General features: G+C 45.0%; 1 protein-coding gene across 2 annotated transcripts in view; it reads left to right on the top strand.

Annotated features, from left to right (window-relative positions):
- Nucleotides 1-23,218, top strand: part of PIWIL4 (piwi like RNA-mediated gene silencing 4) — a 524,721-nt gene that overhangs the window by 212,315 nt on the left and 289,188 nt on the right. For both annotated transcript variants that reach the window (XM_077484954.1, XM_077484955.1), the window contains exon 5: nucleotides 494-708. In XM_077484954.1, coding sequence (XP_077341080.1) covers nucleotides 494-708 — 215 coding nt within the window. The remainder of the gene's footprint in view (nucleotides 1-493; nucleotides 709-23,218) is intronic.

Raw genomic sequence — 23,218 nt, 5'->3', positions numbered from 1 at the left:
CAGCTTTTTTGTGTTCTATATTTCTTAGTGTATTTTTGTATTGTACAATTTATAATGGCAGGTTCAGCATTTTTTTTAACAGCAAAGTTTATTGTAGACGGTGCTGATGATCAAGCGTGTAAAAACAATGCCACCACCAAAGAGTTGTTTTCAAACGCTTTGTGTATAAACATGCACAGTCAGGTCTCCTGAGGATTGTATGTTTATGCAATGGCGGCAGCAATGGAAGTATACAAGAGACATCGTAACTGCTGGCTTATCTTGGAAGGTGTTTCCTGAAAATAATAACATTAGGGGAAACATGCAGCAGTGGATCCATGTGAGTGCATCAGTGGTTAGCGTGCTCTCATAAAAAGGCATTGTAATGAACTACTAATAAACAGGATGAGCATTATCTTAGTATGCAAACCAATGCAGTTTTGGTGATCTGTATAGTGCCTATAAAACATATATGTATGAAAGTACCTCAATGCTGTGTATATCATTTTATCAGGAGCAAGTGGATCTCCAGTTAAGCTTCTATCAAACTTATTTGCGCTGGGATTTCCCAAAGAGTGGCAGTTATATCAATACCATGTGAATTACAAGCCTTCCATTGCTTCAATTAGAATGAAAGTGGCTTTGCTCTATACTCATAAAGAAGTTATCGGCCAGGGCCATGCATTCGATGGAGCCATGCTTTACCTGTCCCGTAAGCTCCAAGATAAGGTAATGATTCTGATCACTAGCTTTCTTTCTTTTTCCCATGTATGTACAAACACATAAGTATACACGTATACAAATTATGAAAAAATTGGTTCATAAGGAGACTTTACTCTTGTTTTAGGTATATTTTGATATCAAACTACAAACTCCACCAAATATTTAAAACCTTTTTTTTCCTAGAAAAGAGTTAAAGTATAATTTCAGCCAAATTTTTTGGGGGACAATTGCCATTTTCACCTTTTCCTCTACTAATTCACATCGTCGGATCTACCCGTCCGTTTTTCAGGTGGACCTGAGTGGGCCACCCATTGACTTCTATGGGCAGGTGGATGTCAGCGTAGATGTGTGACAACCACCTTCCATCCAATCCAACAGGGTCTGCTCAATACAGAGGGATTGGCGATACATTCGCCATCTGTCCAGTGGATCAGATTTGAATGAAAATGGCCAGGCTGTCCGTTTTCATCCGTTCTCCCCATAGAGAACAGTGGGGCTCTGAGGCCGCATACACACGCGGGGACTGTTCGGCCAACTTTGTCCGCTGAACAGTGTTTCGGCGGACAGTCCGCCCGTGTGTGGGCTTTCAGCGGACAGTTTCAGCGAACAGTCCGCTGAACAAGGTTTTTCGGAAATTCCGAAAAACTGTCCGCTGAAACTTTGTTTCAGCGAACAGTCCCCTCGTGTGTAGGCTTGTTCGTCAAACAAAGTTCCGCGCATGCTCAGAAAGGATTTACACGCCGAAAGTTATAATGCAGTGTATAGGACGTCGTATTTTTTGTCCCGTCGTACGTGCCGTTCACGTCATCGCGCACGGTTTCAGCAAACTGTTCGTTCGTCGTGTGTGGCCATGTCCGTCCATGCTAATTTTGAGCGGACTGTTTGCTGAAACTGTTTGACGGACAAAGTTGGGCGAACAGTCCCTGCGTGTGTACGCGGCCTGAGAGGTCTGTCTCTGCACAGTGAGTGTAGAACAGGGATCTTCAAACTATGGCCCTCCAGCTGTTGCCAAACTACAAGTCCCATGAGGCATTGGAAAATTCTGACATTCACAGACATGACTATGCATGATGGGAATTGTAGTTCCTGAACAACTGGAGGGCCATAGTTTGAGGACCCCTGGTGTAGACGGACATGCCATCCTCCTGCTCAGTGGGGATCAACAGACCGATCCCACGCTGAGCTAGTGGAGTCCGTCCAATGGATCTGCTCCATGTGAACCCAGCCTAAGGTTGAGAGATTACCTTCACGCAGTCGTGGTAAGAGCAGTTTTACTGTAGTAAAGAGCTGACATGGTTTTTGGCCTTCCTGTACACTAAACAAACAAAATTTGGCAGAATATAAAAAAAAAAAAAAGGCTGAATATTTTAACCACTTCAGCCCCGGAAGGATTTACCCCCATAATGACCAGGCCATTTTTTTGCGATACGGCATTGCACCGCTTTAACTTACACTAAACTTTAAGCACCGCTTTAACTTACACTAAACTTTAACTTGCGATGTTGTACACAAACAATATTGATGTCCTACTTTTCCCACAAATAGAGCTTTCTTTTGGGGGTTTTTAATCACCTCTGTGGTTTTTATTTTTTGCGCTTTAAACAAAAAAAGACTGCCAATTTTGAAAAAAAAATTCAAATAAATAAAAACCTATATTTTTTACTTTCTGCTCTAATACATATCCAAAAAAAAAAATATTAAAAAGCAAATGTATTCCTCAGGTTAGGCCAATATGTATTCTGCTACAGTCGGCGATCAAGGAGTTAACTGTGTTCCCTGGGTGTGTTCTGTGTGGGCGATGGGCTCACGGGAACAACACAGAGCGCTGTTCCTGATCACTAGGAACAGCAGATCTCCATGTTGTCCCGTCAGAATGAGAATCCGCCTTGTTTGCATCTCCGTTCTGCCTCTCTGTGGAGTGATCACAGGTGACGTGCGAACACCGAGTCCATAGTCCACCCGCAGTATCTTTTACACAAAACGAAGTACAGCTTTGTCGTTTTACGCAATAGAGCTGACCTGGCACAATATATGTACTGTGGCTGGTCGGCAAGTGCTTAACCTCTTGAGATCCGCGCTATAGCCGAATGACAGCTACAGCGCGGACCTCCTTTGCCGGGACTACGTCTATTGACGTCGTCCCGTGCACGAGCGGCCTGCGCGCCCCCTGAGACTCGCCTGATCACCGATCCGAGCAAGGGGTCGATCCCGACCCCTTACCACGTGATCAGCTGTCAGCCAATGACAGCTGATCATGTGACAAAACAGAGCCGGTAAACGGAGAGAAAAAAAAGCCGATCACCGGCGGCCGTGATCGGGACATCAGTCCCGATCACGGCCAGTGTATCAGTGCCCACCTGCCCCCTGCCAGTAACCCCCAGAGCATTAATAAAGTGCCACCCAGCAGTGCCACCCATCAGTGCCCATAATGCCACCCAGCAGTGCCATACATCAGTGCCCACAGTGCCATACATCAGTACCCACAGTGCCACCTATCAGTGCCCACAGTGCCACCTATCAGTGCCCACAATCTGCCTCAACAACATTGCTGCACATCAGTGTCATCTACCAGTGCCCATCAGTGCCGCCCATCAGTGCCCAGCAGAGCCACCCATCAGTCCCATCTATCAGTGGTACCTATCAGTGCCCCTTAGTGCCACCCATCCGTGCCACCTATCAGTGCCCATCAGTGCCGCCTTATCTGTGCCTATTGGTGCCACCTTATCTGTGCCTATCGGTGCCACCTTATCTGTGCCTATTAGTGCCCACCAGTGCCGCCCATCAGTGCCCACCAGTGCCACCTCATCAGCGCATTTCAATGAAGGAGAAAAATGACCTGTTTGCAAAATTTTATAACAAACTATTAAACATGATTTTTTATTTTATTTTTTATTTTTCATCTTTTTTTGTTTGTTTAGCAAAAAATAAAACTCCCAGCTGTAATTAAATACCACCAAAAGAAAGCTCTATTTGTGGGAAAAAATGATAAAAATTTAATTTGGGTACGGTGTTGTATGGCCACTCAATTGTCATTCAAAGTGCATCAGCCCTGAAAGCTGAAAATTGGTCTGGGCAGGAGGTGGGGTTCAAGTGCCCAGTAAGCAAGTGGTTAAACTATTTTGATTTTCTTTCCTGATTTAAATTGATCACAGTTTAATCAGAAATATGATTGTTTATAAGATTACATTATAAAATACCATACATTTTTCTGATACTATTGCATTTATCAAAATTGTTGGATTACAGAATGAATTCTATCTTCATGATACATTACAGGAGACATGCTAATTATTTATAGACCCTAGGTCAGTGATGGCGAACCTTGGCACCCCAGATGTTTTGGAACTACATTTCCTATGATGTTCATGTGCTCTGCAGTGTAGTTGAGCATCATGGGAAATGTAGTTCCAAAACATCTGGGGTGCCAAGGTTTGCCATCGCTGCCCTATGTTATAAGGTTGTGTGACCACTTCAGAGTAATATAGTTTTTGTTTTAATTTTTAGTTATTATTTTATTTTCAAATTCAGTCAACTCATTGTCTTCTAATTCTACAAATGATAGAATATTGAGTGGCCACACACCCCTATCCGAGCACGCAGCCCGGCCGGTCAGGAAAGGGGGTGGGAACGAGCGAAGGGTGACAGCCCAGAGTCAGGGACATGTAAAACATGGTCACCATGTATACTTCTGACTGTGACTGTTAAAGACCGTATCGATAGTTGAATTGCATTCTCTACAGTGTAAACTTTTCAAATTTGGTGCTAAAGCTCAACCACTCAGAGAGCTTATTCTAAGGTGGATGACCAGGTGAGATATCACACCACAGGTCACGCATTTTACAGCTTTTTCCCCTTACAGCTTCTTTATGGTACTTAGTTGCTTTTTCCCTCCTTTTCGCCAAGAAGCTACAGGATAGTCTACACAGAGTTGCTACAATCTCCTTGTGGACACTCTTACCCTATATTCCTCACCTTACTACGAGAATACCCCTACCCTAAAAAAGAGTACCGTATATACTCAAGTATAAGCTGAGTTTTTCAGCACATTTTTTATGCTAACCCCCCCCCCCTCGGGCTTAAATTCCAGGAAATGGAGCAGAAAACGGTTCAGAGCTGTCCCGCTGGGTGCTGCTTATGTTTCTTCCCAGTTTCCCCCTCCCTCCTGCTCTTCTCACAAGTGTCATGTGCAGCCTCCCCAGTGCCTGGTAGCATGATCTCATGCTTTGTATCAGAGATCTGAATCGTCATGCAGCCACTGTAATGATGTCCTGCCTCCTAGACTGCCTCTTGTGATAGACAGCAAACTGATCCAATGCTAGGAATCATTGTGCCATGTGTCATAGGAGGCGGGACATGGTTACATCGACTGCACGGCAATCAGATCCAGCTCTGACACACAGCGTAACATCACATTACCGGGCACTGGCAGGTTGCACCTGATGGGCACTGGCAGGTTGCACCTGATGGGCACTGGCAGGCTGTACCTGATGGGCACTGGTGGGCTGTACATGATGGGCACTGGCAGGCTGCATGTCATGGGCACTGATAGGGTGTACATGATGGGCACTGGCAGGCTGCATTTCATGGGCACTGGTAGAATGTATATTATGAGCCCTAACACAGGCTGCTCTGTGCTAACAGTCATTCACATTCTGGAATATCATCAGTCTGCATTAGGCCTCAAACTATACAAGTCTTTTTTTTTATCCTGTTAGAAATGGATCTCAATACTTCTGATCCTGGACCAAAACAAAAACGCAGGTCATACGAAACTGGTTTCAAACTCAAACTTAAGGCTGTGTCAAGAGCAGAAGAAATCAATAACACTATTGCAAGTAGGGAATTTTGTGTTGAAGAAAAACAAGTGAGGGAGTGGCGTAAAATAAAAGCTGACTTGGAAAAGATTCCAAAGGCAAAAAAAGCTTGACATGGTTTAACGACTTCATATGAGGCTCTAGAGACTGAATTGCATAAATGGGTTATGGAGTGTTGTCAAAATGGTTACTGCGTAAAATGCATGGGAATTCGCTTACGTGCCCTTCAAATGGCTAAGAAGGACAAATTAAAAGCACCAGGCATTGAAAATGTTGCGTCAGCAGCTTGGTGTACCCTCTTCATGAATAGGTTTGCCATATGTTTGTGGCAAAGAACAAAAGTGATGTCATTCCTTTGATTCATCATAAAACAAAGAAGGATCCATAACTATGTCCTGGGAGATATTGGAAATATGGATGAAACACCTTTAACCTTTGATCTTCCAAGCAACAGAACTGTGGCAAGTTTGAGAGACAAAACTATTTTTCTCAGAACCACAGGAAATGAAAAAGAAAACATTTCACAGTCGTTCTGTCATGTTTGGCTAATGGAACTAAGCTGCGGTATGTCATTATTTTTAAAAGAAAGACCTTGCCTAAAAAGGTCAAATTCCCATCACAAATTACAGTGCGCACATATATTAAAGGCTGGATGAAGATGGAACAAAAAAATGACTGGAAGAAATTTGGAAGGGATGATCAGGAGCAGCCTTAAAGAAAAAAACATCATTGCTAGTTTGGGTTATGTTCAGAGCTCACACATCTGATAACATAAAAAAATTGCCTAAGTCTTCTAAAGTTACTTTGGTCTTTATTCCAAGTGGGCTTACATTTGTATTGCAGCCCCTAGATGCGTGTTTAAAGTGGTTCTGCACCTTTAAAAAATATATTAAAAGCCAGCAGCTACAAATATTGCAGCTGCTGACTTTTAATAAATTCACACTTACCTGTCCCAGGGTCCAGCGATGTCGGCGGCAGATGACGAGCAATCGCTTGTCTCTCTGCTGCCCCCGCCGCCATCCTCTGTTAGGGAATCGGGAAGTGAGGCATTGCGGCTTCACTGCCCACTTCCCTACTGCACATGCGCGTCTCTGCTGGTCCCCGCTGTGTCCTGGGAACTGTGTGTTTCCCAGAACACAGCGGGGGGAGGGGGGGGGGCATCTGCGGTGGTCTGCGGGGATCTTGTCCCGGAAGTGGGTGCAGATACCTGGAGGAGGGATCAGATGAGCGGAACTTCCACTTCAGGGTGGAGGACCGCTTTAAATAAAACTTTCAAAAGTGTGCGAAAGATGTGGCATGAATGGATGTCATCTGGTCAAGCCCGACTGACAAAAGTTGGAAATCTGATGAAGCCAGACAGGATTGATAGCAAAGTGGGTTTGTGGGGGCGTGTCCAAGATGGCGACCTGAGAGGTTGTGGTTGCTGGAGCTCTGCTGACTTTTTTATCCGGAATTTGAACTCCGCACCTCAGACTCACCTACAAACTACACCCGTGTGCTCCGGATGTCAGGAAGAACCAAACGCAAGGGGAAAAAGCACTCCTGTCCGGATCCTGCCCCGGTTTTGAGCCTGCAGACGGCTTCTCCGCTCGTGCAGGCGCGCAACATGGCGTCTCAATCGGAGATGGAGGATCGGGAAGAGGACGCTGAGGTCGGCTTCAGAGATGTTATGGCGGCCATTGCTTCCTGTCAGGCGGCGCTGACTAATAAGATTGAGGCGGTGCAGCTGGACGGCGGCCTGGTCCGACAGGACCTTGACAAGCTACGATCGCGGGTGTCGGAGGCGGAACAGCGCGTTGGCCGGGTGGAGGATCTCGCATCGGAGCACGCGGAGTCCATCCGCACCCTTCACACTCGAGTACGGGCCCTGGAGTACAAGGCCGACGACGCGGAGAACAGGAACCGGAGGAACAATCTTCGTGTCGTCGGTCTGCCCGAAGGGGTGGAAGGGAGGAACCCTACGGTTTTTGTGGAGGAACTGTTGCGCAGCCTTCTACCTGAAGCACAGTTTTCACCTTATTTTACCGTCGAGAGGGCGCATCGGGTTCCCCCCACCCCAGGCCCCCCGGGGGCGCGACCGCGCACGCTTATCTTTAGGCTCCTGCACTTTCGAGACCGGGACGAAGCACTCCGGGCGGCCCGTCGGATGGGAGATCTGAAGTACCAGAATGCCACCATCATGATGTTCCCGGATTACTCTTTGGAGACGCAGAAATTGCGAAGATCGTTTGACCATGTGAAGGCTGGATTGCGAGCCCGGAATATTAAATATAGTTTTCTCTTCCCGGCTCGGCTGCGGGTGCAGGATGGTGAGGCCACCCGGTTCTTCACCGATCTGCGTGAGGCTGCGGCCTGGCTGGACTCCCTCCCTCCACGTCGGTGAGCCTTGGCGGTGGAGCTACATGTTTGTTGCTATCCCTGATTAGTCTCATCTCTGTTTCTCTCCCCCTGGTTTATCCTTCCTACTGTATGTGCGAGACTCTCCTGTTGGAGGTAAGCTGGGGGGATTTGGATTTCTTTTGGATTTCCTATTTTTTTTTGTGCTCATGACCTGCCTTCAGGTGCGGGACTATACACCAGCGGATGTTCGGGAGCGAACACTTGAACCTAGCGCCCACCAAGAGCCTGGATGGATACTGTTCTCACCTGTGGCAGCCGCTGCGGACCTCATGGGGGTCCGGGATTGTGGTCATTTGCTTCCGCAGGACTTGCTGGAAACCGAACGTATAATCTGGAGGTGGGGATGGAGCTTTGGAAATATAGGGCTCTGAAACAATGTTAACCGCTGTAGCGAGGGGCAACTCTTGCTGCATGCCCACTCCACCTGGCTGTGACTGAGGCTGTATACAGCTCGGGGGGTGACAAGTCTTGCAAACGGTTATCTTCCAGCAGGCAATTGAGCAGTTTTCTTACCTTGCAAGCTTCCTGATCGAGGAGATGTTTCAGGGACTAACTGTTGTTGTAACTTAAGTTTGAAACCCCTACCGGGAGGTGGGAGACTCGTTCTGCATCAGTCAGCATCTCTACAGCCCACATGTGCCTTTGGGCAAAACCTCTAGCTATGTACTAGTATCCTCCTTAGTGGATGACTTGGTTACAGGTTTGGGGGATTGAGGTACCCCCGGGTTTGGGGGGGGTGCGGGGAGGGGGGAGGTGTTACTGTTATCTGCCGTTGCAGATGGGGTGTTTTTCCTTTTTTTAGTTCTGTTTTTTTGTTACTTTAGTTTCTGTTGGAGTGGCTTTCTTATTCAGGGGAATGTGCTCACTTTTCACTGTTGTCGGGTATGGATGGGTTCTGCGGGCATCTTTTCATCTGGTATTGATGTGGGGGGTCGGGGGGTGGGGGGGCACCTGTGGATTGTGACACATTATACACTTTCTTGGCCTGATGGGTGAAATCTCGGTTATTTCTTGGAATGTCCGAGGTCTCAATTCGGCGACCAAGCGATCTCTAGTATTTAAATTTTTGCAAAGGTTTAATCCTCACATCTGTATACTTCAAGAAACTCACCTGATTGGTTCGCGGATTCTAGGGGTCCGTAGGGCCTGGGTAGGTACTCACTATCACGCCACTTACTCTAATTACGCTAGAGGTGTCAGTGTCCTGATCCACAGGTCCCTTCCGATCCAGGTTAAGGAGGTGCGGACGGACCCTGGAGGCCGATTTGTAATTATACATATGTCTGTGTATGACAATGATATGGTATTGGTGAGACTTTACCTCCGCCCCCCCCCCCCCCGTGAACGGACAGTTGCTATATGACATTATGCAAATAGCCTTAGGATTTCATACACCGGAGGTCCTCCTGGTTGGGGATTTCAACTTGGTTCCCCAGCAGGACCTGGACAGACTGCACCCTACTTCCCGGGCTGGTGATGAGCTCCGGAGTTGGGCGGACACTTTTTCCCTAACTGACCTCTGGCGCCACTACCATCCCGATGGCCGCAAATTTACTTGTCACTCGGCCACCCACCGAGCAATGTCTCGCATAGACCTGGCCTATGCCTCCCCTGGGGCTTTGAGATGGTCCAGGTCTGTGCGACACTTGCCCCGAGGGATCTCTGATCATGCCCCGCTCATGCTTGTGTTGTCTCTATCAAACCCACCAAATTCGAGGGTGTGGCGTCTGTCTGGGTTCTGGGCCACTGATGAGCGGCTGAGGGAGAAAACTGATGAGGCTGTTAGTAATTTTTGGCAGCATAACGATGACCCTGAGAGAGGTCCTGTTGTATGGGATGCATTCAAAGCTGTACTCCGGGGCCACTACATCGCTAATATTGCCTCCTTGCGCAGGGAGGCGATGGCTTCCCTTACAGACCTAGAGGAGCAATGTGGTTGGCGGGAGGCGGAGTATGTTAGATCGGGAGGGGAGGAGGCTTACCGGAGGTGGCAGGAGGTGGTCCGGGAGGTCTCCCTGGTGGCGGTGACCCAGACTCAGCAGTCGATGCTACACTCTAAACAGAGGATTTTTGAGTATGGGAACAAGAATGGTAGGCTGTTGGCGTGGCTGGCAAAGGTTCGTTCAGCCTCCACACACATTGCCAGTATCCGTGATGCTCAAGGGCGGGAGCTCACCTCCCCTGGGGACATAAATACCCGGTTTTATGAATTCTTCAAGGGGGTGTATGAGTCTAGGCGGGATTACTCGGACGCGGCGCTTCAGAGCTATTTGGCGGGCATCCCCTTTCCAGTGTTGTCTGCGGATCATAGGGCGCTGCTGGACGAGGGGATTTCGCTGGAGGAAATCCAGTCGGCGATCGGCAGCCTTCAAAAGGGTAAGGCCCCGGGCGCTGACGGTCTGCCGGCGGAGTTCTACTCCCAACATGCTGATGTGCTGGCTCCTAAATTTAAGAAGCTCCTTGATGGGCTCGGAGGGGAGGACTCTCTCCCGGAGTCTATGGGGGATGCAATCATTGTTTTGATCCTGAAACCGGGTAAGGACCCTCAGGATTGTGGGGCTTACCGTCCCATTTCCCTCCTAAATGTGGACGCCAAACTGTTGGCAAAAATCCTGGCCACTAGGTTGAAGATAGTGATCTCTACACTGATTCACTCTGACCAAACCGGCTTTATGCCCGGAAAGGGCACTGACATCAACATTAGACGTCTATTCCTTAATCTCTCTATAGCTCCTGAGACTCCGGGGTCCCGTGCGATTGCCTCTCTCGACGCCGAGAAGGCATTCGACTCGGTGGAGTGGGATTTCCTTTGGGGAGTGCTCCGTTGCTTTGGGTTCGGCCCTAAATTTACCGGATGGCTTAGATTGCTTTATAGGGCTCCCAGGGCCAGAGTGAGTACCAACGCTTGGCTATCGGAACCTTTTTCTCTTCGGAGGGGTACTCGGCAGGGGTGCCCCCTCTCGCCGGGACTGTTTGCCCTGGCCCTGGAACCCCTGGCAATCCTCATTAGGGAGTCACCGGTTATTAGAGGTTTTCGTACGGGGGGCCTGGAGGAACGGATTTCCCTATATGCCGACGATGCCCTACTATACTTGAATGACACCGGCCCGTCGCTATCGGAGGCGCTCGCGATTTTTAACAAATTTGGTTCCTTCTCGGGGATTTGTATAAATTGGTCCAAGTCAATTTTGTTTCCCGTGGATGGCCGGGCGTCCTTACTGGACAGTAATATTCCATTACAGAGGGCCACCGAGTTCAGGTACCTCGGGGTGCAGGTGACCAAAGACCCTAATCAGTATTACACTCTGAATGTGCTCCCCCTTCTCCGCACCCTGCGAGAGAGATGCCGGTCTTGGTCCGGGCTCCCTCTGAATCTCATAGGGCGTATAAATGTTCTGAAAATGGTGCTGTTACCCAAATTTAATTATATCTTTCGGAACTGCCCTGGCTGAATTCCGGGGTCTTTCTTCCAGGAGGCGGATAAAGTTATAGGTTTGTTTATATGGAACGGCTCGTCCCCCAGGCTGGCGAAATCTATTTTACGGTCTCCGACGAGTATTGGGGGCCTATCCCTCCCCAACCTACGGGCTTACTATTGGGCAGCTATACTGGTCACAGTTTCGTGGTGGTTTGCTGCGTCGGAGTCAAACGGGGCCGTGCGCCTGGAGGCGGCTGTCGCGGGCTCTTTACAGGACCTGCGGGAGCTAATCTACAGGGCGGTAAGTGCAAACAAGACGCTTCCCGGCCCGACGAAGACGACGCTTAGGGTGTGGCGGGTGGCTGGGCGACGATTTGCGAGACCGAACTGCTGGTCCCCGGCCCAACCATTATGGGACAACCCGAACTTGCCGCAATTCAGGTCGATCCCAGACCCGCAGGTGTGGGTGCGCTTTGGAATCTGTAAGCTGGGGGACATCATGCCGACGGGGGGGCTGCTCTCCTTTGCTCGGCTGACAGAGTTGCACGCCATGCCTGGTTGGATGTACTTCCGCTACATCCAGCTGCGCCATGCCGTCAGAGCCCAGTTCCCTGAACCTCCGATCCTACAGTATACTCCACTGGAGGAATTGTTCACGGGGGAGGGCCTAAAGAAACCTCTTTCCGATGTGTACCGGGTGGTCTTCCCGGTGGAACCAGCGAGGCTGACTTTGCTCTGGAATAAATGGCAGGTTGACATCCCGGGGTTGGAGAGAGAGGATTGGGAGGACTGCCTGGAGAGGGGTACTAAACTAGTTATATCCGCGAGTGACAAACTCATTCAGACGAAGTTCCTTCATCGGGTGTACCTTACTCCAGTGCGTCTATCCAGAATTTACCCCACTAGAGACCCCCATTGCCCCCGGTGTCAAACTGAGGTTGGAACGTACCTGCATATGTTCTAGGAGTGTCGACGCCTGCATGACTTCTGGTCAGGCGTTTTCGACCACTTGAATGTACGGCTGGAGCTGGGGGTCCCCCGGACCCCTGAACTAGCCTTATTGGGCATTCATCCAGATGATCTCATGCCTTACCACTCAAAGTTGTTGCTTTTCTATCTCCTCTTCTATGCGAAGAAAGCGATCCTGTGCAAATGGCTGTCGACTCGCCCCCCTAGCTTGGTCCAGTGGGAACGAGACATCAATGCTGCCCTTCCATTATATAAACTTACGTACCATAATAGGGGTTGTCCGTGGAAATTTGACAAAATCTGGCTCCCGTGGACCTCTGGGGATACCGCTTGAGGGTTAAGTGGTGACAATGGCATGCATGCCACCTGTTGTTGATAGCACTGGCTTGTGATGCATGGAAAGAGATTCCAGAGGACATGGTGCAATGCGCCTTCAAGAAATGTTGCATTAGTAATGCTATGGATGGCAGTGAAGACAGCGTTTTGTATGACAGCAGTGATGGTGATGACTGTGAACTCAGTGGTGATGACAATGTCTATGCTGATAACCTCACACCAGCTAGTGCTGAAGCTCTGTTTGGACATATAGATGATGAGGAAGAATTCAGTTTTTTCAGTTTTTCTCTTGTTTTAGCTTGGTTGCTGATTGAGCTAAGGTTTTTGTACTTTTAAAGTTATTGTTGATACAAATTGTTTTTATTGACCCTCTTTTCCACTTGCAGAGCTAGTTTACTGTTTTTCTTTGAAATAAATATTCAAAAACATTTAACCCACTGATGCCTCAATAAATGCAATTTTATTGGTATCTATTTTTATTTTTTAAATTTGCCAGTAGCTGCTGCATTCCCCACCCTAGGCTTATACTCGAGTCAGTACGTTTTCCCATTTTTTTTATGGTAAAATTTGGTGCCTCTGCTTATCTTGGGGTCGGCCTATACTTGACTGTATACCCTCTCAAGTAGCTATGGCAGAGACCAGGCAAAAGGAAGCCATTTCAAAACCGCAGCCAAACATCGGCTCTGCCGAAGCAGGCACAACAACTCTCAATCTTAGAGCAATGATGTGCCCCTTGCGCTGTAGCAAGAACACCAGAATTCAAACACCGGTCTGTTATCCTGATTCTAGCTCTATTTCAGGCATTTAAACAAGTGGCCTATTTGACAAAAGCAGAATTTTGTGCATCTGTATCACAGTTCTTTATTACAGCCTTCTCTGTTGAAGACTCAAAAACGCAACACACCTCCTACTCGCATTTCTCGGATTCCAGCATGTGTGCTGTAGATTAGGCAGACACAGAAGGGAATGAAGAGGACATAGAGGCAGTACCGGGGCTCCCATCGAATCGGGAGCACCAATGTAGAATCCGATGCCACCGGCGGCTGGGGAGGGACTGAAATGAAGTAGTAAGCGGCTTCATTCCAGTCTCCTAATGGTAAACACGGAAGCGACATCATGACGTTACTTCCCATTTACTCGGCTGCCAATGGCGCCGGATTTAAAAATATATACGCTATTCAGAATCGCCGAAAACGGCGATCTGAATACTTTCCCTCCATAAAGAGTACCTGTCACCACCTGTTACTGTCACAAGAGATGTTTACATTCCTTGTGACAGCAATAAAAGTGATCAAAAAATATATATATTTAAAAAAAAAAAACAATTTAATTTTAAAATAAATAAGAAAAATTTAAAGCGCCCGCCGTCCTTGCGAGCTCGCGAAGCAAAGAAAACGCATACGGAAGTCGCGCCCGCATATGTAAACGGTGTTCAAGTCACACATGTGAGGTATCACCACGATCGTCAGAGCGAGAGCAATAATTCTAGCACTAGACCTCCTCTGTAGCTCTAACTTGGTAACCGGAATTTTTTTGTAAAGCGTTGCCTATTGAGATTTTTAGGTACCGTAGTTTGTCGTCATTCCACGAGTGCGTGCAATTATAAAGTGTGACATGTTTGGTATCTGTTTACTCGACGTAACATTATCTTTCACATTATGCAAAAAAATTTTACTGTTTCATTTTTTCTAAATGCATGAAAGTGTCCCTTTTCCCAAAAAGTTGTGTTTAAAACACCACTGCGCAAATACCGTGTGACATAAAATATTGCAACAATCGCCATTTTATTCTCTAGAGTCTCTGCTAAAAAAATATATATAGGGAGTTCCAAGTAATTTTGTAGGAAAAAATATGGATTTTAACTTGTAAACACCAATTGTCAAAAATAGGCTTAGTCATGAAAGGGTTAAAATCATTCCCTGTTGTCCAGTGACGATTTGATCACTCCAGACAGAATCCCCCCCACCCAAAAATCATTACCAACTATCCACTGGAAAAATAATTTGCAAAATAATTTGCAAAAATGGTAAGTTTCTCTGGTTGATCCTGCTAAATTAAAGGCTCTCTTTACTCTTGCAGACCCAGCTCTGCCATCACCTCTCTCTCCAGTTAGCTGTAGTTTGACAGCTTTCAGTATATCAAACTACAGCCAACTTGACTTGAAAGCATGACCCTGTTTCTCAGGATTGTACCTTAACAGAGCAATTACAGAAACTACCTATCTGGCTTTAATCTTCATTCACATGCACAGAATCCAGTGGCTAAATGCCTGGACCTCTGAAGCTACCTGTAAAAAGAGCCTCACACATATAGAAAAGCACTTGACCATTTCATCATAGTTGTTACAACAGGTATTACTTCCACAGCGAGAGCTCCTAACACTCCGCTCTGAAGGAGCCTCTACTTTCTAAATATGCAGAGCACCTAACTGCTGTACCCAACCTTCAACTTCATAACTTGAGTTCAGCCTTTCTTTTAGCACAAGTCATGGGCTGCAAAGCCCCCAATGTCTTCAAGGAAGCCCTGTTCCCAGTAAAATAAAAGCATCACTCTCACTCCTAAGAGTGAGAGGACTTCTGTTACAGTTTGTCTCTCTCTGGGTTCCAGATGTCCCAGACCTATGGGTACAGTCCGTGGTTTCAAAGAAGTATGAAATAGAGTTTAAAAAACTACTTCTTCACCACTTTCCTCTTTTAAATCAGCCAAAAACTGCACATAGACAATCAGATTTGTAATCTCTACTAGTCTTGCCAGCACCTCCACAAGACAGTTTCAAAGGATGTTATTCAAACGTGTTTGTGGTATCAAAGCCCAATGGGGTATTCATTCTATTCTAGACTTAAAATCTCTCCACAAACTCCTTCACATTCCAAAATTTAGCATGGAATCTGCAAGGCTCATTTTTGCCACCGTGAGACAAGGAGAATACAGAGCATCTGTAGACATCCAAGATGCCTATGCATGTTCCTATTTATAGACCTCAGAAAATCACTTCCAGTTTGTTGCACTACATGATGCTCTTTTTCTCAGCCTACCCATGGTCCTGTCCAGCAAAACAAGGAATTCCTTACCCCTATTTGCTATTAAGCTCAGCCCTAACAATAGGAAAGTCTTTAACAACAGATACCAGTCTTTAAGGCTGTGGGCGAGTGTTCCAGTCTGCCATATACCAGGAAACATGATCACTAGAGGAAATCAAGCCCCCTATCAGCATCTTGGAGCCCAGAGTAGTCCGGTTGACCCTACAAGACAGGACCCCTCTTCTGTGGGGACACCCAATTTGGGTACAGTCAGACAGCGCTGTGGCTGTGGGTCACATCAACCATCAAGGGGATACCAGGAGTCTTGCAGCCTTAAAGAAAGCAAACTAGATACTCTCAAGGATGAAATCTCTGTCCAGCGGTCTCTGTTGTCTACATCTCAGGAGTGGAAAATTGGAAAGTGGATTACCTCAGCTGACTGGATCAAGGGGGATGGACCCTTCACCCAGATACAGTATCTTCTATCTGATATATCAGAAATGAGGAACATGATGGAACACGATGTTGACATCCTAGCCTCCAGATTTAACTACACACTAACTCTGTAGCCAAGACTGAGTACTAGCCTTGCATGCCTTGATAATTCCCTAGTCTCTGTTCAGGCTAATCTACTCTTTTCCTCCAGTTCAAATTCTGGGGGTGATTCTCATTGCACCAAAACTGGCACAGAATATCCTTGTACACAAACATATTCAGACTTCTAGCAGATGACATCTGGCCTCTGCCCAGCAGGTCAGATCTGCTATCTCTACTCCCTCTATTTCATCCTGCTTCTCAGTCATTGACTTTAACAGCACAACTATTGAGGACCAGGTCTTGAAAGATAGTGGGGCCTCATCTGCATGATGCTTATGCTGCAGCCAGCATCATGCAGATGAGTTAACAGTGATCCCAGACCAGAGTAAACAATTCTGAAATGAAAGGGAAGTTTGTCAAACTTGGATGAAGTCTGGACATTCTACATCTAAACCTCTATATATGAGTGGGTTAAGGAGAATTGAGCCGAACACGAAAGTGGGATGTAAATGCAGCTGGTGAGTGCGACTTTGTAAGGGGAGTGGAAGCACAAGCACTGTGGTGTGGTGGAAGATCACTAGAACAATAGACAAATTACCTTTTGATTTCATACCGTTCATCGGATTTCTTTACAGTCTAGATCAGTGATGGCGAACCTTGGCACCCCAGATGTTTTGGAACTACATCTCCCATGATGCTCAACTACACTGCTGAGTGCATGAGCATCTTGGGAAATGTAGTTCCAAAACATCTGGGGTGCCAAGGTTCGCCATCACTGGTCTATATGAACTTTTTTTCAATACTCTAGGAATAAGATTGGAATATTGTCACTTTTTTTACAGGGTACTGTGCTGTGAAATGTATTTGCTGATTCAACTAGTGATTATATTTGCAGATATATATACATGTTTAATATTTTGTGGATTAATATTTATCACTATGTGTTGATATCATGTAATTATGCACAGTGCACATTAATCACTCCAGTTATAGGTTTTTGTATGCACAGTTTTGTTTGCACAGGTTTGTTCAGCGCCATTATTTCTGTTCCACTATTTGATTAGAGGAGAAATACTGTTTACACATTTGTTTTATTGAAGTGGCAGCTGTAGGTATTATTATTTTTATTAGGTTTTCACTCATTCAAAAGCGCAGTGGGGGAACACAGGTGTGGGGGCGGTGCATGTGTGGACCATCAGTTTTAAAAATCTGATATTCTATTTTCTATTGTGAATATATAATGGGTTTATGAGGTTTGCAAACCACTACATTCTGTTTTCATTTTTGTAATTGAGATAGCAGTATAGAGGTGGAATTATATTGTTTGGATGCTATTCTAATGCCATTATTGCCTATCTGAAATATGACAGGCAGTGTAATCTGGGGAGTCACATTGGATTGGGGTGAAGGAGTGGTCACAGCGTTGTTGTAGTTTTGTAGAAGAGTTCTTGTCACTTAAAGCGGAGTTCCACCCACATTTCCAACTCCTCAGCATCCCCCACTAATCTATGCACTGTAAACTAATTGGATGTTTTTTTCAGCATTTACTGTATCAATCAAGTATTCATTGTTCACTTCCTCCTTCTCAGGCCGCAGCGACGTGCGTCATTTCTGGTTTGCAATGCTTCCTGGGAGATGTTTGTCGTCAATCCCAGGAGGCAATAGGCATCTCTGGGCCATAGCATTACGTTATTTGCAAACCAGAAATGAAGCGATGCAAGGCAACGGCCAGCAACATTTTTAAAAAGGATAACCAGGCTTTTGTTGCCATGGTTACGAAAGATTCTTATGCACAGTGATGGTCGTTGGGGGAGGTGGCTGGAACATCTCAGCTCTGATTACATGCAGAAGCCGGGGGGACAGGAAAGCCACACCATCGACTAATGATTTATAATAGAGGAATATGATGGGCCAATTTTGATGGTGGCAATATGATGGGACAGTATGATGGTGGCAATATAATGGGGGCAATTTTGATGGTGGCAGTATGATGGTGCAATTTTGATGGGGGCAATATGATAGGGCATTTTTAATGTGGCAATTTGATGGGGGCAATAGGATGGGGCACTTTTGATAGTGGCAGTATGGTGGGGCACTTTTGATGGGGGCAATATGATAGGACAGCTTTGATGGGGGCAATATGATGGGGCAAATTTGATTGTGGCAATTTAATGGGGGAAATAGGATGGGGCAATTTTGATAGCAGTATCATGGGGCAAATTTAATGGGGGCAGTTTGATGGGGCCGCTCCTGCAAAAGGTAATTACTTTTTAAAAGATGCTAATTGCAAATGATATCCCTTATTTCTGTGCATATATATATATATATATATATATATATATATATATATATATATATATATATATATATATATATATATACATACATACATAAGAGATTGTATTTATATACAGCACAGAAACAAGGGATTTTATTTACAGTTATCATATTTTAAAAAGTTATTACTTTTTGCAGGAGCCTTTTGTATTTCTAGATTTATAATCTTTGTAAATGTAGATAAAATTCCTGGTTCCTGAAAGGGGAGGAGAGGTTTCCATAGCTAAGGTGCGCAAATTCCTGAGACACTGCTGTTGCTATGGAAACCTTACCTACGACCTATTACACTGCTCGTTCTGCTATGAGCATGTGCGAGATCTGGAGGTGCATGCTGGGTAACCAGCATGCAGGTGTTTTGTCACATATGGCGACCCATCACATTTGGCTACCTGGTGGACTGCACATGCGCGACGCCGCCATATGTGTTCCACCCCTAAGTCCAGGTTCAAGCCCCACCATCCAAGTGGACATAGAGTTAGATTATAATTATGCCGATCGAATCGAGTCCATGCCCGAAGCATGGCGAGCGGAGTGAGCCCCCGAGGGGCCCTATGTTGGAACGCATATGGCGGTGTCCTGCATGCGCACTCCAGTGGGTAGCAAAATGTGATGGGGGGGGGTAGCCGAATGTGACGTGACACATGCAATACAGGAAGAGATGCAGTCTGGCTTCAGTTGCCCACACATGAGATGGCCGCAGTCTGCTGGGACTTACAAAAGTAAGAAAATAATGCTGCAAAAATACAAAACGGGCCTTAGTTTACAGCATACCTGTACTAGAATGCATTAAGCATGAGGATTATAGGGGTATTTTTAGCTAAAAAGTAAAATTTCGACCAGAACACCGCTTTAACTTTATTTTTAAGGCAAATGGGAATTGTCACATATACAGTCCTTGCCTTTCTTTAAAAACACTGGGAACATTCACTTTATAAAAGCATTTGGAGTGTTTATGGACACTTGTTTATTTATTTCATTAAATTTTTTTGTCTGTCTGATTTAAAGGGGAGTTCCACCTTAAAGTGGAACTTCCGCTCATCGGAAACCCTCTCCCCCTCCGATGCCACAGTTGCCACCTTTCAGGGGGGAGGGGGATGAGGATACCTGTCTAAGACAGGTATTTGCACCCACTTCCGGACATAGACTCCCACGGGAGTCTACGCCTCTTTCTGTCACACACACATGGGTCCCAAAGACAGCGCGGACCACTCCCATTGCGCTGTGCGTCTCGCGCATGCGCAGTAGGGAACCGGGAAGTGAAGCTGCAACACTTCACTTCCTGATTCCCTCACCGAGAATGGCGGTGGCAACAGCCAAGAGCCGAGCGATCGATCATGGTTGTTTAAGTCACGCAACATTATCTATACTATATAAGTGGGGTTAAAATAGCAGCAGTGTTTTTTGTTTTGTTGCCCACACTTTGGGTTTCATTTGTTAATTTTTCCCCTTTCAGTGTGGAGAAGGGGATATATAATTAGACTCCATTCACACTGAAGCTCATAAACGGCAGTTTTTGGGTGTTTTTTTAACAGCCCATAAATTCCCCTCTATGTTATCCTGCTTATCAGCAGTGGAGTTCATGGGCTGTTTTCTGAACGCTATAAAATCGCGTTCAGGAGTCGTTTTTCTGATCACAAAAAATGCCAAATGCTCATAAATGCAGATAACGCTCAAAAACGTGGCTCGCCAGCACTTCTTAATGTTTTTGATCCATTGAAAAAACAAAATAATATTTTAAAAAAATGGTAAAAAAACACTAGAAACACTAATAAACGCTATTGCATTAACCATTGTAAGACTTACTGCAAAGCTACTGGCGTTTTTATAACATTATTTTAACGTCCAGTGTACATAGAGCCTTAATAAAAAAAATTTAAAACTTTTTCTGTGCCAGCATATTTATGTTGGCAGAGAAACATGTGAACATGCTGTAAACACACTTTAGCCACAAGAATCTCTGCATTTTCGCTAGTATGTTCCTTGTCTTCTAAGTGTTTTTTTTTTTTGTTCCCTGAGCCTATTTACAACACCTGAATTCGGAAACAATTTTCTGAGCACTTTCGGGTTCAGAGCTGTCAACTCTGACCAGCTTTGGCTGGGTAAAGAGCAGATTGAGGACTTTAAAGCTGGCCATACACCTATAGATTATCTGCAAATTTTCTATGGTTAGATGGAAAAAGTGCAACAGATTTCTCCATGTTCGCTAAACTGTGTGGATGGAGGAATCTCCCACTTTTTCCCACTTTAAGTCTGGGTATAGTATATACACTTTTCCTGTACAATTCTCCTTTAGATTTACCAAAACTAGATAATATGAAGTCATACCTAAGGTCCATGCACTACATTGTTAAAGGTAAATCTAAAGGAGAATTGTACAAGAAAATTGTATAATGTATGGCAAGCCTCTGATTAGGGGCGAAACAACTAATCGATTATGAAATTAATCGATTACTATTTTCATACTCGATTAATCGGTTACTAACTTAATGGGGTTAAAAAAAACTAAAATTAGCCCTTTATGGTACAAAAAGAGCAAATCGATACTGTAAATATTACTTCATTGTCCCATAGTAAAAAGTGAACCCCTTACAGTAGCGATTATTTGCTCTTTTTGTACCGTACTAATTTTAGTTTTTTTAACCCCATTATGTTACATAATCTCATAAACATCTCAGGCCTCGGTCACACCTCTGTTTTTTTGCTTTTTGCATAAACACACTACATTTCATTTACATAGGTTCCTATGGGACACATTCACATCCATGATTTTTTTAGCTGCTGCGTATTTGGAAAAGACAAGGACTTTTTTTTTAACGCAAAATGGTGGTATTTTGTTTTTTTGGTTCAATATACTTCAATGGAGAAGCTGCAGAAAAGCATGTAATAATGCGTTTTGCAGTGTTTTTTTTAATCTGCCCAACAAAATATTGGCCAGAAAAATATGTAAAAATGCAAATCGCAGCAAAGTTTTTTTCAATTTTTTTAAATTAATCGATTAATCAATACAATAATCGGCCAACTAATCGATTATGAAAATAATCGTTAGTTGCAGCCCTACATTAGGGGTCTTTTAGACTCTTGATGTCTCCATAAAGAGAACCTGTCATTCCATATCACTCGGTAATTGAGGCTTGATGTATTTGATATTTATTTACAAAACAAATATTTTATATTTAGTCAAAAATCAAGAGATATACACACACCTTAAAGAGTAAACTACAGAATAATGTATTGCTTAAAAAGAGCAAAATACATAAAGTCACAGCAAGCAAAAAATCCTGCTTATTCCCTATATATAGAGCAGAGAGGAATTATAACAATTCCCCCATGTTCTATATTACACTATATCAATATGAACATACAGCCCATTGCAATATTTAACTATCTCCCAAAAATAAGGAGAAAGATAGGGTAAAATAAGCGATGCATAGACCCTTCCCTCCCCCAAATGAGAGGACCCCCTATAATACCTATAACAATCCCCCAAGCCACCTATAAACCAATAAGTAGCATAAGATTCCTATGGGAGCAGTGTGTTTCTAAAAATACAGATATAAGTCACACTGTTCCACAATGATGCACATCCAACACTATTCAACAGGTTTGGAAATATCAGTTTGTAAATGGATAGAAAACTGGCTAAAAGACAGAATTCAGAGAGTAGCGGTTAATGATTCTTACTCTGAATGGTCTAAGGTTATCAGTGGTGTACCCCAAGGTTCAGTGCTGGGACCCTTACTTTTTAATATCTTTATAAATGATATTGGGTCTGGGATCAAAAGTAACATTTCCGTGTTTGCAGATGACACCAAGCTATGCAATGGAATAACGTCCTTACAGGATGTCACCAATTTACAAGCCGACCTCAATGCTTTGTCTAATTGGGCGACTATGTGGCAGATGAGGTTTAATGTTGAGAAATGTAAAGTTATGCACTTGGGGGCTAAGAATATACATACATCATACATTTTAGGGGGAGTACAACTGGGGGAATCCATAGTAGAGAAGGATCTGGGGGCTAAGAATATGCATGCATCATACATTGTAGGGGGAGTACAACTGGGGGAATCCATAGTAGAGAAGGATCTGGGGGTTTTGGTAGATCATAAGCTCAATAATAGCATGCAATGCCAAGCTGCGGTTTCTAAAGTGAGCAAAGTCCTTTCTTGTATTAAGAGAGGTATGGACTCCAGAGAGAGAGAGATCATTTTGCCCCTGTACAAATCATTAGTAAGACCTCATCTGGAATATGCAGTTCAGTTTTGGGCACCAGTTCTCAAAAAGGATATGGGGGAACTGGAGAAAGTGCAGAGAAGGGCAACCAAACTGATAAGAGGCATGGGGGAACTCAGCTATGAGGAAAGATTAGAGGAACTGAATTCATTCACTGTTGATAAGAGGAGATTAAGGGGGATAGGATCAACATGTACAAATATATAAGGGGTCCATATAGTGAACTTGGTGTCGAGTTATTCACTTTACAGTCAACAAAGAGGACAAGGGGGCACTCTTTACGTCTAGAGGAAAAGAGATTTCATCTCCAAATACGGAAAGGTTTCTTCACAGTAAGAGCTGTGAAAATGTGGAATAGACTCCCTGCAGATGTGGTTCTGGCCAGCTCAGTGGATTTCTTTAAGAAAGGCCTGGATTATTTCCTAAGTGTACATAATATAACTGGGTACTAA

Source organism: Lithobates pipiens, unplaced genomic scaffold, assembly GCF_037356315.1.
Source record: "Lithobates pipiens isolate NorthernLeopardFrog02 unplaced genomic scaffold, aLitPip1_a1.2 Scaffold_17, whole genome shotgun sequence".
Classification (NCBI taxonomy): domain Eukaryota; kingdom Metazoa; phylum Chordata; class Amphibia; order Anura; family Ranidae; genus Lithobates; species Lithobates pipiens.
Note: the sequence above shows the minus strand (reverse complement) of the source record. Positions and strands in the feature narration are given on the sequence as shown.